Consider the following 19,927-nt stretch of genomic DNA (forward strand, 5'->3'; position numbering starts at 1 on the left):
CCCCAGGTAAATGCTTTACTTTATAAGTTGCCTTGGTGTCTAACAATAGAAAAGTATCTAAGACAGAAGTTGGTCAGGACTGAGGTACTGCTGAATATGCCTGCCCATTCTGGTTTTGTGGTTTGGTTGGTTGGTTTTTTTTTTTTTTTTTTTTTTTTTTTTTTTTTTTTGGGCAGGGGGGAGATGTTTGTTTGTTTGTTTGTTTTGTTGTTGTTGGAGAAACATGGAAGACATTAGGACTTCAGACTAGAAAAGTAGCCTAGTGTTGTGTACATGGGGCTTAACAGGCCATCCTAGCAGGACCTTGGAAGATGCAGTGCAGAGAGCAGTGAGGACTACAGAGGTCCAACTCAAAAAGTTTCAGAGTGGAACAATATAAACACTGGGTTACGGCCATGTCCTATGAATCTACCTGAGGCTAAACTGAAAAATTTTAGATTAATTTCATTAACAGAGGAGACTTCAAGAGAAAGCAGAGTAAAAAGAAATACTGGATGGATGCATAGATGGACGGATGGATGGATGCATGGATGGACGGATAGATGGATGCATGGATGGACGGATGGATGGATGCATGGATGGACGGATGGACGGATGCATGGATGGACGGATGGATGGATGGACGGATGGATGGATGGACGGATGGACGGATGGACGGATGCATGGATGTAGGTAGACATACAGACAAAGAAAAGACAGTGATCCTCTACTGGCTTTTAGACTCAGATTAAAAATCTCATTATCACCAGCCACCAGGTGGCTCATACCTTTAATCCCAGCACTTGCAAGCAGAGGTAGGCAGATAGATCCCTGTGAGTTCGAGGCCAGCCTGGTCTACATAGTAAGTTCCAGGACAGCCAGAGGTACCTAGTTAGACCCTATCTCAAAAACCAAAAAACAAATAAAAAATCTCATTATCAACCACATTTCTCAGCACATACAGAAAAAAACACTGAGAACCATTCTTCCCCAATTTTCAAACATCAATCCTATGTGTGTTCTCAGTGGGCCAGGAAGCAATTAACTAAAATCAAAGGTCACAGCTTTTACACTGATAGATACCTTTTCATCCAATATATGCCTATATGCCACGAACTCATGAATCAGATGGGCAGGGCCGACAAGTTCTGTTTTTGCTTTAATCCAGTCCAGGGAAAACATTAAAGCACAAAGTTCCTTAAAAATAAAGAAAAATAGTAAGATGGGAGCACTGTGTAAAAAACAAAAATCAAAAATTTCAACTAAAACACCATTATCCTAACACTTTTGAGAATCACTTTGCAGATATCTAAAAGTTAAGACCAGAGGAAAGGTAGTAAAATAAACACATAATTCAAAATAAATATAAAATGGGGCCCATATCTTAACTCAAAGTAAAACTTCAGTTATATAAAGGATTCAATATAAAACAGAAAATTTTTTTACAAATATAAGAGATTAGGTAAAAGAAATATTTGCAACCATGACACAAAACAAAACAAGCACATGTGTATGTGCTCACATGTACAAACATACACACATACACATGCAAAAGAAGTACATGTGCATGTGCTCACATGTGCAATTACACATACATACACAAAACAAGCACATGTACATGTGCTCACATGTGTAATCATACACAAACATACAAACACATACACATTTAACTAGATAAAAATCCAAATACTCGGGCTGGAGAGATGGCTCAGCCGTTAAGAGCACTGACTGCTCTCCCGAAGGTCCTGAGTTCAAATCCCAGCAACCACATGGTGGCTCACAACCATCCATAATGAGATCTGATGCCCTCTTCTAGCGTGTCTGAAGACAGCTACTTACACATACTTACATAAATCTTTAAAAAAAATCCAAATGCTCTATACACTACAAAGCAACATATCCAAAAGTTTTAAAAATATGATCCTTTATAGAAAATCATAATAGAATTGAAGCAATAAGGAAGATAAATGCCAACAAGGAAAAAGACAAGATAAGAGCTGAGAGGCCTCAGATGTGGTGGCATTTACCTGAATCCTTAGCACTCATGAGGCTGAAGCAGAAGGAACACAAATTCAAAGCCAGAAAAGAATAGGCTCAATTCACAAAATAAAGGTATATACAGCCAATAATCAAAATTTTACAAGTAATCAAAGTGCAAGATTTACCACCCTTCTGTTGGCTTACTGAGAATAAAGGAATAAGAAGAAGACTGGCTATAGCCGGGGAGTGGTAGCCATGCCTTAAATCCGGGCACTCAGAGACACTGAGTTCAAGGTCAGTCTGTTCTACAGAGTGAGTTCTAGGACAGTCAGGACTACACAGAGAAACCCTGCTCAAAAAACCAACCAACAAACAAACAACAACAAAGAACAAACACCCTCATCCACCAGTGGTAGTGACATAGTTGAGAGCATTCTTCTATGGAATAATTGATTTTTTTTTTTAATAATAGATTCTATTTAGTCTTTTCAAAGTATCCTACATCTATGCAATGCATCTTAATCATATCCACTTCCCACTCCCTTTGGGTCTCTATAAACACATTTGTTCCTACCTTCTATCCTCTTTGTTGTTGTTTTTAACTAACCCACTACATCCAATTAGTTCTCTCCATCTGGGTACGAGTATGAGGCAACCCACTGCAGTATAGGCAGCCTACCAGCAGCTGTACGCCCAAGGAAAGGAACTTCCTCCCCAGCTGTCGTCAACTACCAAGTGCTCCTCAGTGAGGGGTGAGGCCTTGTCAGCCCATCCCTATCCTGAGCTGAAATTTCTAGATGTCTTGATCTTTTGCAGGTTTTCCGTAGCCAATAGCCATGCCCTCTCCGGTAGCCAGCATTGCAGTGCTGTGGGTAGTCATGACTTCAAATCCCATCTGTGCCTTGATTCTGTTTTTATCTTCTGTCCATAGTTCTTAGAATTCCACATCTATTATCTAGCAGCATACTCAGTATCTGCAATCCAATGCCTTAGTAGGTAGGTGTACTAGGGTTGAGATGGTAAATGTCAGTTCTCAACCTTCTCCTCTGCCTTGCGCAGTTCACGGCACACACTGCAGCCTTTCTACTGCACACGCCTGCAGTCATCTTTGACTCTTCCCCTCTGTCACAACACACACCAAATCCACCAGCAAATCCCAAGTATTCCCTTCCTTCTTTCTGAGTTACTCATTGTTTTACTGTGAATGCACTGCCTTTCTTCCCCAAGGACGTAAGATAAATGAGAGCAGACACTCCATCTAGGATCTAGACTCAAGAGAAGAACAACCCCATTCTCTAACACAGCGGTTCTCAACCTGTGGCTCTCGACCTCTGTGAAGGGGGGGTCACATATCCTACATCCTGTGTATCACATATTTACATTATAAATCATAACGGTAGCAAAATTACAGTTACAAAGTAGCAACCAAATGATTGTACAGTTGAGGGTCACCACAATGTGAGGAATGTATTGAAGTGCCATACCATTAGGAAGGTTGAGAACCACTGCTCTAACAAGTACTCAATAAGTGTTCAGTGAATGAATTAATGAATATCCTTTCCCACCTTCCCTTTCCACATAAAACTTATAAACAAATCCACACTGCAATAAAGGAGAGTTACAGCTAAGAAGGGAAACTGATTCATTCTCTAGTCGCTAAGATTCCCATCCCCCCTTTTTAATCACCACAAGTAAAAATGGAAAAATAGGAGCTGGTGAGATGGCTCAACAGGTAAGAGCATCAACTGCTCTTCCAAAGGTCCTGAGTTCAAATCCCAGCAACTACATGGTGGCTCACAACCACCCATAATGAGATCTAACACCCTGTTCTGTTGTGTCTGGAGTCAGCTACAGTTTACAGTAAGCAGGGTTTACCAGAGCAAGCAGAGGTCCTAAAATTCAAATCCCAACAACCAGATGAAGGCTCACAACTATCTGGACAGCTACAGTGTGTTCTCATAGACATAAAATAGATAAATAAATCTTTTTAAAAAATGGAAAAAGTAGGAAAATGGGGGGAAAATCTTACATAAGATATATTTTCGCTAAAAGTCTGGCTAGGTAGTAATGGCACACACCTTTAATCCCAGCCCTTGGGAGGCAGAGGCAAGTGGATCTCTGAGTTCAAGACCAGCCTGGTCTACAGAGCAAGTTCTAGGATAGCCAGGGCTACACAGAGAAACACTGCCTCAAAGAACTAAACAAAGAAAAAAAAATAAAGACTTCAATGGCTGGCAAGATCAGTCAGAGGGTAAAAGTGCTTGCCACCAAACCTGTCATCCTAAATTCAATCCTTAGAACACATACAGTGGAAAAAGAACCAACTCCCACAAGTTACCCTCCTACTTCTACATGTATACTATGCCATGCATACACCCACACATAAACACACAAAATAAATAAGTACATGTAGTAAATGAAAATTTTCAAATTCTAATAGGATAAAGCATACCAAAGCATTTAACTATGTAAAAACTTAAATATCTAGTAAAGTAGAAAATAAAATTTAAGAAATAATTCAAGGGACAGATAGAGAGATGTTGACAGCTTTAATGGTTAATAGCACTTGCTGTTCTCACACAGGACCCAGGTTCTCTTCCCAGGTTCTCTTCACATCAAGCAGCTTACAACCATTTGTAACCCCAGTTCCAGGGGTCTGGCGCCTCTTCTGGCCTCCCTGAGTACAGCACACACCTGGTACACATACATACTTGCAGCCACAACATTCATACACATAAAATAGAAATAAATAAAATCTTTAAAAATAAATAAATAAATAAATAAATAAACCCAAAGGGGGGAAGTAATTTATAATATATAGAAACAGGAAATTGAAATAAAAGAATTTTCAAAGGTGCCATCTTACTTTGTGCATATTGGCACTGGCCATGTGATAGGCCAGGAAGTTGTACCAATACATGCAGTCCTCCTGGTCTGGGGAGAGCGTATGTGGCTGGTAATACCTCTGAAACTGAGTGACCATCTTCCTGTGCAGATCCTGAAACCCACATGACATGAAGCACGTCAGAGGGCACAAACAATATGATAACCTGAGCAGCAGAGTATCTCCCACTTCCACAGCTATGACGACAATCTCCCCCACCAGCTGGTTACAAAAGGGAGAGTGAGTAGTTTGACAGTGGAGAGATCATGTAGGTACCCCTTTAACCAAATAATCAATATCTCCATTACCCGTGAGATAAATCAACCTCACTCCCTGATAGGGTGTCATAAAGGCACAGCATCACTTCTCTATAGTTCTTTAAAACATAAGTGTGTGTGTGTGTGTGTGTGTGTGTGTGTGTGTATGTGTGTGAGTGTGTGTGTGTGAGTGTGTTAGTGCACGTAGAATGCAGTACCCAGAGGGGCCAGAAGAGACTGTCAGATCCTCTGACACTGGAATTACAGGCAGTTGTGAGCTGCCTGACTGGTGCTCTCTGGAAGAGCAGCACGTGTTTTTAACCACTGAGCCATCTCTCCAGCCCCTGCCAAACAGGCACAACCTCAAGCCATTCAGGAGAAGACAACAGACGAAGCCAAATTAGGGAAGAGTGTTGAACTAACTGGTTAGTGCTCTTCCAAACTACCACAGCTGGGCTGAAGATAGAGTTTAGGGTAAAGCACTTGCCTGATGTGCTTAAGGCCTTAGGTTTAATTCCCATTAAAGACAAGCAAGCACTGAGGAATTTTCACAAATTTGAGGATATCAGGGAGATGACAATTAGGGAAATCTGATGCTGCCATTATCAGATGCCTCATGGGATCCTGAATTGGATCTGGACCATTGAAAGAACATTGGTAAAATCCAAATAAACTTGTGAATTATTAGCTAATAATAGTACATCAATGGTAATTTTCTAATTTTGACAATTATATTATAGTTATATAAGATGTTAGCAATAAGGGAAACAAAGGTTTACACAGAGAAAGTCTATAGAATAGTTTGTATATCTTTATAAAGCAAGTCTAAAACTGTTTCAAAATCCAAAGTAAAAGCACATGTGACATTTTAAGTACCTGAAGCTGACTTCGATTCTTCTCTGTGAGAAAATCTACTTGAAGATCATGTAAATAATAACAAAATGACTTTCCATTCCGATTACAGAATAAGAGAGACTTATTAACGAACTCCTGCAGGATGTCTTCAACTTCTTCAGTTTCCAAGTCCCAGAGAACGCATAACACCTAGGAACCATTTTAAGCATTTAGTAGACCATAAAAGTACAATGAGCAGTAAGTATGGGAGACAAAGTATTTTGATCAATAAGCTACTTCAAGGATGTCTCTATGGCTTAAGAAGTTCAATGAGTTCTCAAGATAAAGAGAGAAACGGGATGCTTCTCTAACTTCCCTAGAACCACTGAGAAGAAAATCACAAGCTCAACACTGAGCCTTTTTGGAGACTTAACAGCAGAGTGACTCTGGTACCTCACCTCTCACCTCAATCCAATTATCAAAGTTCACATGTCATAAATACCAGTGATAAGGAGTATTGGTCAGTCCATTACCTTTGTAGGTACCTTGACATCCTTCTGAAGGATGGAAAGATCTGTGTAATAGTCTTTTATGTCTTCTCTGAGCATTTCAACACTTATAGACATGGCTTCATCCAGAGCCTCGTAATCATAAGATGAAGATTTCCTTATTCTCTTAAACTGCTTATTCTGAAGCTGTCTGAGGTAGTATTCCCAGCGATTGGGAAAATCACGTAAAAGTGCACCAATTAAAGACACGACAAGAGGAGAACCTGGGAGGAAAGGTGTTTATGTTAATACCATCTTAGTTTAAAATCACCACTAAACAATTCTATTTCATTGTTATAAATCTCTCTCCCTACCCACTCCAAGTGGGAGGGTGGGGGGGTGGAGATAGGGGTGAGTGGGGTGTGGGGGTGTGAGTGTGTGTGGGCAGAGGACAATTTGTCAGTTCTCTCCTTCCATGCAAACTTGGATGAAACTCAGGTAAGCATCTTTACCCAACTAAGCCATCTCACCGGCACAGGAAACAATTTTCAATGCAAGTTACCCAAGGCCTAAGAACATTTACTTGTAGGCCCTGGGTTTACTTTACTTCAGGGTCCATCTTCTAAGAACATCATGAGAAATAAGGCAGCTCTGACTCACAGATACTCATTACAATATCATTGCCTCAGTTTACTTGCATTAATCTTCTTGTCCAATCCCCTTGCTACATGGCTGTCAGTCACACCTATGCAATGACATCCAGAGAGAACTGCGGAGGCTAAACATATGGAAGAGCTTCTGAAGGCTACCACACTGAAGGCAGCACTGGAATCGCTCCCCTCCCTCCTGAAAACTTATAAATATACCTCTTGCCTATATCTTTGTATTATCTATATCTTTGTATTATATAAGACAATAAACCTTATTAAGTCCCTGATTCCTGTAAACTGCTCAAGCAAATTAAACAAATTTGAGAAGGGGGTTCTAGCTGCTGAGTCAGAAGCACGAGTACAACAACCTGGAGCCTGTCAACTGACATGTGACGCTGGAGGTAGAGAGAGGTTGTCATGGCAACCAATCCTTCAAGCTGTGCCATGGTCACTTTTTGCATGTAAACCATTTAAAAATTAAATAAGGGGACATGCAGCTAGTGAGCACTGCAAAATTGATTATTCATGTGCTGTCTGGTAAATATACCTACACATGTGGTGTCAGAGCGGTCTGTGCTGTCAAAGTTTAATCAGAGAAATTAAGGCTGAGATTGTGGTTTTTATTTCCCTCATCCTCAAAACAAGTAAAACTTTATTTCACACATGTTGGAGAATAACAGCATTTACTTACCAAACTGAGACTTTAATTTTATAAAAGTCCAAAGCAAGTAATTTTAAAATGATGTTCATAATGTTTTCCACTGTTTGGCAGCAAAAGTCTTAACTTTCTCTCACCTTTCTCATTAACACAGCCTTTAACATATGGTGGGTAGGTGTAACGTTGTTTGAAGAATTAATAAATACCAAGTGTAGTCACTTAAGGTATCAAAAGTACCTAACCATTAAATACCACAAAGCAGGTTCTGGTGTTCATGTGCTAAGCTACCATAGTCATCGGCTTGCTTTATACCAGAGTGTCAGCATTCCCACAATACCCTGTACACAGGCAGCCATACCTTTGCATTCCTTTATAATACTGTGAGCCTCCACTGGCAGATCTTCTTTCTTCATGTTAACAAAAAGAGACAAAATCTCAAGTCCTTTCTCTTTCCCTAGACCACTCTCCACAGGGACAACATGCTTAGGACCTGAAGCAAAATCGTAGCACAAAGTAAGCAATTTGTCAAGTCACATACATACACGTACTGGACGAAACAATGCCTTCTCCTTTAATAACTTTCCCATAGTGTTAAAAAGTGAATTGAAACTCCTTACCCATTACTGAATCTGTAACACTCTTATCTCTGGTTGTAAGAAGAATCTGACACTGATTGTCAAAAGCTTTTAACACCCAAGGATCCCAAACATCATCCAAGATCAACAGAGACCTAAGTTTAAAAAAAAAAAAAGACTAATGATACTTTACACTTTCTTTAAAAAAACATCCTGAGACAAGAGTAAACTGGCAGACTAGAAGTTTCTTCCATGTATCTCCATGAACAAGAGTCAGGGTAGCAAAGGAGAGATTATAGTTTCAAGAGAAAAAGAAAGAAAAAATGAAGAACTGTAGTAGTTTGAATAAAAATGGCTCCCTTAGACTCAAGTATTTGCATGCTTAGTCTCCAGTTGATGAACTGTCCAGAAAGAATTGGGAGGTATGGCCTTGTTGGAGGAGATGTGTCACAAGTGGACTTTGAGGTTTCAAAAGCCCAGGCCAGGGCAAGTGTTTTGTTCACTGTCTGCTGCCTGTGGATCAGGATATAAAGCTCTCAGCTACTCCCTCAGTGCCATGCCATTTTGCTTTCCGCCGGGATGACAATGGACAAACTCTCTGAAACTGTAACCAAGCCTCCAATGAAATTGTTCTTTTTTTTTTTAGATTTGTATTTATTATTATATATAAGTACACTGTAGCTCTCTTCAGACATACCAGCAGAGGACGTCAGATCTCATTACAGATGGTTGTGAGCCACCATGTGGTTGCTGGGAATTGAACTCAGGACCTTTGAAAGATCAGTCAGTGCTCTTAACCGCTGAGCCATTTCTCCAGCCCGAAATGGTTCTTTTATAGGAGCCATTTGGCCATGGCATCTCTTCACAGCAATAGAATAGTAACTAAGGTAGAAGTCAATGTTGGTGACTGTACAAAAATACATAAATAAAAGTATGTATGCATATACATACACAAAATAAATTTTAACTTAAAAAATAAAATAAAACAGCACTGGAGAGATGGCTCAGCAATTCAAAGAACTGGCCACTCCTACAGAGAATCAGGTTTGGCCTCAGAACTCTTAAGGCAGCTAACAATAGTCTGTAATTCTAGTTCCAGGGAAATCCAGGCCCTCCCTCTTCTAGCTTCCATGGGCACCAAGCATACACATGTTTCACATACATATATACAGGCAAAATACTAATACATAAAAAACAATAATATTTTTCAAAAAGGCCAAACAACAACAATAACAACAACAAAACCCAGAAGGCTAACACAGAGAGAAAAAAACAGGAAATAGTCCAAATTCCAGAACAGCTTCCTAGGCAGGAAAAGAAACAAATCACAAGGTAAGCCAGACAGCCCTCTGGGCAGGACTGGCAATCTCAAGACTCCAAGGAAGCCCACAGTTCTCCCAAGCCTGAAAACTGGTATAGGGATTTGGTGTAGCAGCAACACACCAAGGCAGGCTAGCGCTGAAGAAACTAATCCTCTCACTCTCACTAACGTTGAGTGCTTATGTGCAGCGATCCTGCTGTGTCTAGAAGGCCTGGGTTTGTGGTGTCCTTCATTATTCCCTCTGGCTCTTATGATCTTTCTGTGTCCTCTTCCACAGAGGTCCCTGAGTCCTGAGGGGAGAGATGTGATGGAAACATCCGATCTAGGACTGAGTGTTCTAAGGTCTCTCTGCACAGTGTCTCTGCAGTGACTGATTTTGTTCCTATCTACTGCAGGAGGAAGCTTCTCTGATCATGGCTGAGCAAGACACTGATCTATGAGTATTACAGAAGGTCATTAGGAGTCATTTTACTGCTATGTTCTTTTAGCAGAACAGTAGTATTTGATTTTCTCCTAGGTCCCTGTCTCGGGTTCTTGGTCATCTAAACAACGTCAGGGATAGGTTCCATTCTTTCTTTTATAAGACTTGCCTAAAAGAGCTCCTAATAGAAGCTTGGTTACAGTTTCAGAGAGTTTGTCATTGTCATCATGGCAGGAAACAAACAGGCATGGCACTGGGAGAGTAGCTGAGAGCTCTTCATCCTGATCCACAGACAGCAGGTGGAGAACCATACAGTTGCCCTGGCATGGGCTTTTGAAACCTTAGGGGTGGGCCTTAAATCCAGTGAGATGGTGGCTGCTCCCACGGGCCTCCTGCCACCAGTACACCAGCATATCCTGAAGGCAGGTCACCACCGTAGACCAAAGAGTTGGTAGCTGGGCTGTTCTTTGTGGAGTGCTGATTTTCTTTCCATGGATGCTCTACCAGTGAGTGGTGTGCTTTCAAATGCTCCCATGTAAGTTACCCTTGCTTTTTTTTGTTTTTGTTTTTGTTTTTGATTTTTGAGACAGGGTTTCTCTGTGTAGCCCTGGCTGTCCTGGAACTCACTCTGTAGACCAGGCTGGCCTCAAACTCAGAAATCCACCTGCCTCTGCCTCCCAAGTGCTGGGATTAAAGGCGTGCGCCACCACTGCCCGGCCACAGTTATCCTTTCCCATCTAGTGCAGGACTGCCTTAAGAACCCGTCTTGTAGGGCTTGTCTGGTAGTACTAATTAAGTCAGTTCATTTGAAAAGAATTTGTCTTTCATTTCTGAAGAACAGTGGTTCTAGGAAAGTTCTTTTTTTCTTTTATCTTTTTGTTTTTAAGACAGGGTCCTCTATGTACCCTTGGCTATCCTGAAACTTGCTCTGTAGACCAGGCTGGCCTCTAACTCATAGAGATCCACCTGCCTCTGCCTCCCAAGCGCTGGGATCAAAGGCGTCACCATCGTGCCTGGCTTCATGTTGCTTTTTGAAATCAGTTTTGTCTTTTTTAGTTATTTATTTATTTTGTCTCACTTAGCACACTTTTTATTTATCTATTTATTTATGTGTTATGTGTATGCTTCCTTAAAATCATTATCTTTAATTCATTTTCGGAAATTTGTCACTTTTGTTTTCTCCTATGTCTGTTGCTAAAAGACATGGTAACACGATGCTATCCCAAGTGTGTTCATGTATTTTGTGTGCCTAAGTTGGTATTTGTGCCAGATTATGTACACAAAAGTAAAAGGACAACTTACAGAAGTCAGTTCTCTCCTTCTACCATGTGAGGCCGAGGGATCAAATTCAAGTTGTCAAACTGGGCACCAAGCTCCCTTATCCACTGGGCCAAACCCCATGACTGTTTTACATTTGTCTTTGCCATTAAGACAGACTCTCACTATATAGCTTAGGCTATCCTGCAACTCCCATTCCCCTTCCTCTGCCTCCTGGGATTACATGCGCACATCCTAACACCTGGACCTGGCTGAGTTATTCCAAAAGGCTGAGCTTGAAGCTCAGAAATCCTTCTTTCTGATATAGTCTCAGATTCTGGATTGTATTTTCTTATAGATTTTTAAAATTTATTTTCATTTCATATGTGATGGTGTGTTGCCTGCATGTATGTCTGTGTGAGGGTGTTGGATCCTCTGGAACTGGAGTTACAGACAGTTGTGAGCTGCCATGTGGGTGCTGGGAATTGAACCCGGATCATCTGAAGAACAACAAGTGCTCTTTAACTAAGCTCTCTCTCCAGCCCCCTCAAGTTTATTTTTAATCATTTTATTGACTTCAGTGGATTCAACACTATCATCTTCTATCTGTTAAATTTCTTATTCAGATCATGTACTTATTCTTAATTTCTTATTTTTTTAAGATTTATTTTATTTATTTTATGAGTACACTGTAGCTATACAGATGGCTGTGAGCCATCATGTGTGTGGCTGCTGGGAACTGATCTCATTATGGGTGGTTGTGAGCCACCATGTGGTTGCTGGGATCCGAACTCAGGACCTTCGGAAGAGCAGTCAGTGCTCTTACCCGCTGAGCCATCTCGCCAGCCCTATTCTTAATTTCTTAATTTTACTCTGTATTCTCTCCTATCTCATTGAGTTTCCTTAAAATCCTTATCTTTAATTCATTTTCAGGAATTTGTCAATTTCATTTTCTCCTATGTCTGTCGTATCATGTTACCATGCTTTTTTCACGGTTTTTGTGTCCCTAAGTTGGTATTTGTGCCTCTGGTAGACCAGCTCCCTCTAGCAACTTTTACAATAAAAGATTTCCTAGCCGGGCGGTGGTGGCAGCACTTGGGAGGCAGAGGCAGGCGGATTTCTGAGTTCGAGGCCAGCCTGGTCTACAGAGTGAGTTCCAGGACAGCCAGGACTACACAGAGAAACCCTGTCTCGGAAACACCAAAAAAAAAAAAAAAAAAAAGATTTCCTCCTGTGTCTTTCAGTGCTAGCCAGGTAGGCTACCTTGACTCTGTTCATGTGGATTAATGCAGTATGTGTACAAATTTCTTCAGCTATAATCAAACTCAGGAAACTTGTGGGCATCTCCATAACAAAGGTTATAGAGTATGATGGTTTAAATGAGAATGGTCCCTATTGGCTCATATATTTGAATACTTAGTGGAACTGTTTGTGAAGGATTAGGAGGTGTGGCCTTGTGAAGGAGGTATATGAGACCACCTGTAAGGTATCAAATTGTAAATCCCAGTGTGCCTCTGTCTCCTGTTTTTGGTAAATTCCCAGCTGTTCCTACTGTCATGCCTTTACTCTGTCATCATGGACTCTAACTTCCTGAAACTGTAAGCCCAAAAAGAAACGCTCTTCTACAACTCCCCTTGCTCATAGAGTTTTATCACAGCAACAGAAAAGTAACTAGACCAGGGGTTTGTGGGATTGCTCCAGCAGCTGAGATCCCACAGAAGAGATATGATCACTAGGATCTGCTAGACACTAGCCTGGTCAAACAAACAAAGCTGTAAGAAACTCAGCATCATGGTAATAAGGCAGAGAGCTAGACACCCAACAAGTGTCTTTGACCTCCTCAGATGCACACATGGGTACATATACACACAAATGCATATACCGCACACAGTTCTCAGGCCAGAGGAACTCAGACCTAAGTTCAAGTCCCAAAATCCATGGGGAAAGAATCAACTCCTGAAAGTTATCCTCTAACCTATACACAGCCTAAAAGGACACACACACACACACACACACACACACACACACAAATATAAATAAGAATAATGGATTTTAAAATAAAAATCCTTTTTGCAAGGGAAATAGCCCAGTGGTAGAACATGTGCCTAACACATATGAAGTCTTATGTTCAATCCCTAACCCCACAAAAATAAGAAATCCTTCCTTCTTTCTGTTCTCAGTCTTTATCTAGTTGCTTATATTTTTTTTCTTGTTCTGTATTTATCTAGTAGAAACAGTATATCCAAAGTAGGAAGTTTGTATTTTCTAACAAAGACCACTCACCAACTATAAATTGTAATTCTCAAAACTGTACAATGACACATAAGAAACAATGCAATCAATAAGATGCAAGACTGTGCAATTTAGACCCAGTAGTAGCCACTTTCTTTTTTAAATTACAAAAGAGAACAGCAGGAAAGCAGTGGCTCTAGGTAAAGGGCACTATGTTCTTGGGATGTCAGCAAAGTCTGGTACACTAACTCCATCTGATCATCCATACCTTGGGTGTTTGCGCAGCATCAGAACACGGAGACGGTCTTTGGCCTCCTCAATATTAAGTGGAAGCCTCTGAGAGAAATTCTCTTCCTGGTCCAGCCGCGAGCACAGATTCTGCAGTTTCATGAGAAGCCCAGATTTGTCTTGTTTTCCAATGGAAACCCAGTGGACACCCCCTGAAAAACAACCTAATGAGGAAAAGACAAAGAAATGTAAGGCCTCTGAACAAGAGCCCCTCTGAATAAATTCCAACCTTCTATCTCCTATCTTTACCTTCTCTTGCATTGAGCTATGGATTCTGATAAGAGTTTATTGCTGAGCTATAAACCTAAATCTAAAAAAATCTGAAAAAAAAAATCTAAAACTAAAACTGATGATTTTAAGTTAGGACTGGATCTGAGGCTTTCAGGGGAGTAATTCTTTCTTTCCCAAGCAAATCCTCATAGTCTCTGTTCCCAGTGATCCCTGCCTCACAAGGATCATTCTCCGATTCAGTGCCCTGGACGTACAGAGCTGAGGTGTCTGGTAGGAAGGATTTTCCCGTGTGAACTAGGATGACTAACAGGCTCCTGCTCCCCACTCTGGGATGCTAGTAGGATTCTCCCTATCAGTACTGACAACCAAAAATGTCTTCAAACACTATGCAATGCCCCTGTAGAAAACAAAACAAATCATCCAGTTAAGAACAAATAACAGGGCTGGCGAGATGGCTCAGCGGGTAAGAGCACCATCTGCTCTTCCGAAGATCATGAGTTCAAATCCCAGCAACCACATGGTGGCTCACAACCATCTGTAATGAGATCTGGTGCCCTCTTCTGGTGCGTCTGAAGACAGCAACAGTGTACTCATTATAGAATAATAAATACATCTTTAAAAAAAAAAAAAAAGAAAGAAGGCAATCGAATGTTTAAAAAAAACAAAAAAGAGAAAGAACAAATAACACCAAGGCTGAAGAGCTGGTCCCGTGGTTCAGAGTGCTGGCTGTTCTTACAGAGGGCCCAGGGATGATTCCCAGCACCCACATGGCAGCTCATAACCTTCCTTACCTTCACTTCTAGAGGATCTGACTCCCTCTCTGGCATCTGAGGGGTAGGTATGTAGTATATACACACACATGTAGGCAAAACACACACACACATAAAATAAGAACAAATTTTTTTTTTCGAGACAGGGTTTCTCTGTCTGTCCTGGAACTCACTCTGTAGACCAGGCTGGCCTCAACTCAGAAATCTGCCTGCCTCTGCCTCCCAAGTGCTGGGGTTAAAGGCATGTGCCACCACTGCACAGCAAGAACAAATTTTTTTAAAGAGAACAAACAACATCCACAAACAGATCATGCATCACTATGGTTCTGAGAGCTCTCCATGTGGCTCCAGGGCTTACCAGCTACGCACTTCTAGCACACCATTCCCCAGTCCTCAAATCTGTTACACTGCAATGACACTACTCTACTTATTGCAGAGTTGCCTTGCAATGATATAAATATAATATGAAATGTGATATAAAATGATAGGCATGGTAGCACACGCCTTTAATCCCAGCACTCAGGGGGCAGAGGCAGAAAGATCTCTGTGAGCTCAAGGTCAGCCTAGTCTACAAGATGAAATGGACTTCAAAAAAGAGTAAGCCAGGCATGGGGGCATAGGCCTTTAATCCAGCACTCAGAAGGCAAAGCCAGGCAAAAGTCTGTGAGTTCGATGCCAGTGTTATCTACAAAGGAAGTTCCAGGACAGCCAGGGCTTCAGAGAGACCCTGTCTCAAAAATCAAAAAACAAAAACAAAAAACAAATAAATAACTGAATATTAGGCAGAATTATTAGTGTTACACTTCTAAAAAAGTTCCTTATAAATATCAAGCTTTAAACTAGTAAGCACTTACAAAAATGTCCATTATTATTGTTACTGTTAGAATTACTGCTAATTAAACAACATATCTTAACATGTATTTTATTTCTATATATCCAGAACAAAAACATCTTAAACCTTTATAGAGTATACTTAAGTGATGAATTTTTTTTAAAGATTTGTTTATTTTATGTATATAAGTATACTGTAGCTGTCCTCAGACATACCAGAAGAGGGCATTGGATCCCATTACAAATGGTTGTGATCCCATGTGGTTGCTGGGAATTGAACTCAGGACTTCTAGAAGAGCAGTCAGTGCTCTAAACTGCTGAGCCATCGCTCCAGCCCCAGACTACATAGATTTTTAAAAACTTAAATAAAAGAGGCAGGAGAATTACAAGCTCAAGGCCAATACAAACTACATAGCAAGATCCTGTCCCAAATTATTGAATTAATTTTAAAAGCATAGTTGGAGTGGTGGGTCCCACCTATTACATAATTCCGGCACTTGGGAAACAGCACAGGCAGGAGAAGATGTAGGAGAGTCAGGAAGGCAAACTGGGGCTGCCACTGTGGAAGTCACTATGGAGCTCTGTACCATTTGATACGGCTGTACCACATCTGGATAGATACCTAAAGGACTTTAAGTTACCATACCTCAGAGACACTTGTACATCCATGCTTCACAATAGTCAAGATATGCAACCAGCCCAGAGATCCAGGAACACACAAACTGGTAAATAAAATGTGGTATATATGCCAATGGGACTATTACATTATTATTACAGGAAAATATATGAAACTGGAGATCAATATCTAAAGCAAAATGAACTCAACTGAGAAAGACAAATACTACATTCCTCCCTCACTTACAAAAAGCAGATTTAAATTTATAGTTGATGAGATGCCTCAGTGGATAAAGACACATACCACAAATCTGACAGCCTGAGTTCAATTCCCAGGCACCACAGGTAGACAGGGAATAAGCTCCTGGAAGTTGTCCTCTGACATGTGGATGCGTGTGTTCTCTCTCTCTCTCTCTCTCTCTCTCTCTCTCTCTCTCTCTCTCTCTCTCTCACACACACACACACACACACACACACACACACACACACACACAAATGAAATATTTTTTTCAATTCTTTTGATTTGCGTGCATGTGTGTGAAGGGGAGCTGGGTGCAGTGGTGGCGCACACCTTTAATCCCAGTACTTGGGAAGCAGAGGCAGATGATCTCCCAGTTCAAGACTGGTCTACAGAGTAAGTTGCAGGTTGGCCAAGGCTTCAGAGAGAGACCCTGTCTTGAAAAAAAAAAAAAAGGGAAAGGAAGGGAAGGGAAGGGAAGGGAAGGGAAGGGAAGGGAAGGGAGAATAAGGAGTGGGGAAGAGCTCTAGAGAAGGAAAGGGAGAATAAGAGGAATGGAGTATATATGAAGTGAAAGAAAAGAACGGCAACTATTGAAAAGAGTAAGAGGCCAAGCAAAGGGCGAGAGAGGGCAAGGGCAAAGGGTGTTAAGAACAAAATGGAATATGAGGATACGTACACACAACAACAGCCAATGCAGCTCATTATTTTAGCAGGTGAGACGGCTGAAATAGAAGTAGATCGAAGTGATTGGCACACAAGCCTGACCACCTGAGTGTGATCCCTGAAACCCACAGAAGGGTGGAAGGAGAGAATGGACGTCACTAAGTTGTCTTCAGACCTGCGCATGTGCACATGCGCGCGCGCGCGCGCGCGCGCACGCGCGCACGCACACAGACAGACACACACACACACACACACACATGCCTACATACACTAATAAAGAATTTGATTTTTTTAAAAAAAACTTCTGGGCGTGGTAGAATGCACCTTTAAGGAAGAGGCAGACAAATCTCTATGAGTTTAAGGTTAGCCTGGTCTACACAGTGAGTCTCTACCTCAAAATAAACAAATAATTCACTAAAAATATTTCTTAAAAGAAGCTCACTATTTTGTATGCTAACTAAAAAATTAGGATTAAAAAAAAAAAGACAAGGTTGAAAAGTTTGGTTAATGTCTCTTTGACGAAGGTAGAGAAGAAATCCTACCACTTGTAGAAACTTCTAGAAATTCTCCACTAGGATGAAGCGGTAGGTCCTATAGCTGTGGTCTGTGTGTATACGTCTGGAAACACACTGAAAGTACTTCTAAAAATTCACTCCAAGCTGTTCACCAAGATAACCTTTGGGGTGAGATTTAGAATTTAGGAGACTGGCAAATGAAGACAGCATTCTTTCTTTTGCTGGCTCTGTTTGGTGACTGAACCCAGGCATTGCGTATGCGAGCCAAGCACTCTACCCACGGAGCTAGTCCAGAGTGCTAGACTTTATTGGGTCCTCCTGAGACAGCATCTCACCCTGCAGCCTAGTCAGCCTCAACCTCCCAATTCTCTTGCCTCCGACTCCTGAATACACCTTCACACTCAGCTTATTTTTACTTCTTTTTTTTTTTTAAAAAAAAAAACAACTTTTATTGCATTATGATGAGAAAAGTTACATGATTTCAATTTTTACTTCTTTTTAAATAAAAAAAAAATTCTACCTTTTAATACTTCGATTTGTAATTCTAAAAAAGTGTGTTTTCACTTTACTATTTTTTTAAATTGTCCCAGAATTTCAAAAAAAAATAAAAGTATCATAATGGAGGTACTTGGTAAAGTCTTTCACAGTTAAGTATCATTTTCTTAGGTTAAAGCCATCCTAAATTTAAAAAGCATATACAAGAAAAAAACAAATGCTGTAAATGCTCTACTGATCTACAAACCTATACCCGACAACACAGCGGTTAGTTAGAAGGTGGACTGTTATTTCTCCACTTCAGGAAGAATCTAAACATCTTAGCTATGGGCACAAGAGGGAGCAATTTAGCCTTGAATGAGGCTTGTGCACATATTCAGTCAGAGAAATTTATTCAAAGAAATACTGCCTTTATTCAGAGGGGGGGAAAGGTCTCGTTCTATTATGACATGACGTTTTTCTGCTAGCAATTAATAATCTAACAGCATCAAGAATATCTTGGAAAGGACAGAAATAAATAAGTAAGCAGCCTATAGAAAAGGAGTTCAAGTTTTCAAAACAGAAGAGGGCTGGCAACATGGCTCAGTGAGTAAGGCCCAAACCTGACAAGTTCTGAAATCCACACAGCAGGAGAGGCACCACGGCACACATATGCAAGCACACACGTGTGTGTGCACACACAACGGTAATTGGTTTAAAAATATGCTGCCATTATATATACACACACACATATGAAACAAAGAGTTAAACTTTCAAAATAAGACTAGTCTACTTAAAAATGAATCCCGTCACAACAGTATATGTGGATATGAATCAAGCTTAGATGTACCAAAGAGTTATTAGTGTATATGGAATTATCTCAAAGCAAAGTGGCTAGAGACAGGAGAGATGGCTCTGTTGGTAAAGTGCTTACACAAACATCAAGCAAGAGAACCTAAATTTAATCCCTAACACCAATGTAAAAAGCCAGGTGTGACAGGGCGGAACAGGGCATGACTGAAATCTGAGGAGAAAGGCATTATCTTTGTGACTGGCTGGCCAGCTAGCCTCGCTCAGTCACTGAGCTCTCGGTTCAGTGAGATACCCAGTCTCAGAATTTAAAGCAGAGAACAATTGAAGAGGACATCTGATGTTGACCTCTAGCCTCCATAAGTACATATGTATGCACATGCTCACACACACAGACACACACATGTCCACAAACACACACATGTTCACACATGTTTACACACACACATGCACACATACACAATGGTTTACTATATGATATTCCCTAAGCTACTAATCCTATAAGTTATTATTCACTTTTAACCCCTACAATTGAAAGTTCATCATCAGATAGAGCAACTTAAATGAGGTATTCTTTAAATATATACTTTTTAAAAGTTCATCATGAAATTGAAATGAAAACATAATTCTTTACAACCAAGGAACTTAAGTCCATTTTATCCTGAAATATCTTTAGTGACCGCTAATAATTCTGTATTAGGGTTATTAGGGTTCCGTTTTGTTTTGTTTTAGACAGGATCTCACTGTATAGCCTTGGCTATCCAAGAACTCACTATTAGATGAGGCTGGTCTTGAACTCAGAGATCTACCTATCACTGCCTCTTAAGTGCTGGAATTAATGGCATGAGCCACCATGACCAGGAAGCTGAAGAGGTTTAAAAAAACATTCCAAGGCTCTGGAGACTTTCAAGGAGCTGGTAAGTCCCAAGAAAAGTCTCTTATAACAGAAAAGA

The 19,927-nt window shown here is 40.6% G+C and overlaps 1 protein-coding gene across 1 annotated transcript in view; it reads right to left on the reverse strand.

Moving 5' to 3' along the window:
* The window catches only part of Apaf1 (apoptotic peptidase activating factor 1), a 98,559-nt gene that overhangs the window by 68,960 nt on the left and 9,672 nt on the right, over positions 1 to 19,927 (reverse strand). Inside the window, exons 5-11 of the mRNA XM_031349063.1 lie at positions 13,805 to 13,988; positions 8,348 to 8,460; positions 8,089 to 8,220; positions 6,468 to 6,706; positions 5,977 to 6,144; positions 4,826 to 4,957; positions 1,063 to 1,176 (exon numbers count right to left, since the gene is read on the reverse strand). Coding sequence (XP_031204923.1) covers positions 1,063 to 1,176; positions 4,826 to 4,957; positions 5,977 to 6,144; positions 6,468 to 6,706; positions 8,089 to 8,220; positions 8,348 to 8,460; positions 13,805 to 13,988 — 1,082 coding nt within the window. The remainder of the gene's footprint in view (positions 1 to 1,062; positions 1,177 to 4,825; positions 4,958 to 5,976; positions 6,145 to 6,467; positions 6,707 to 8,088; positions 8,221 to 8,347; positions 8,461 to 13,804; positions 13,989 to 19,927) is intronic.

Source organism: Mastomys coucha, unplaced genomic scaffold (genome assembly GCF_008632895.1).
Source record: "Mastomys coucha isolate ucsf_1 unplaced genomic scaffold, UCSF_Mcou_1 pScaffold4, whole genome shotgun sequence".
Classification (NCBI taxonomy): Eukaryota; Metazoa; Chordata; class Mammalia; order Rodentia; family Muridae; genus Mastomys; species Mastomys coucha.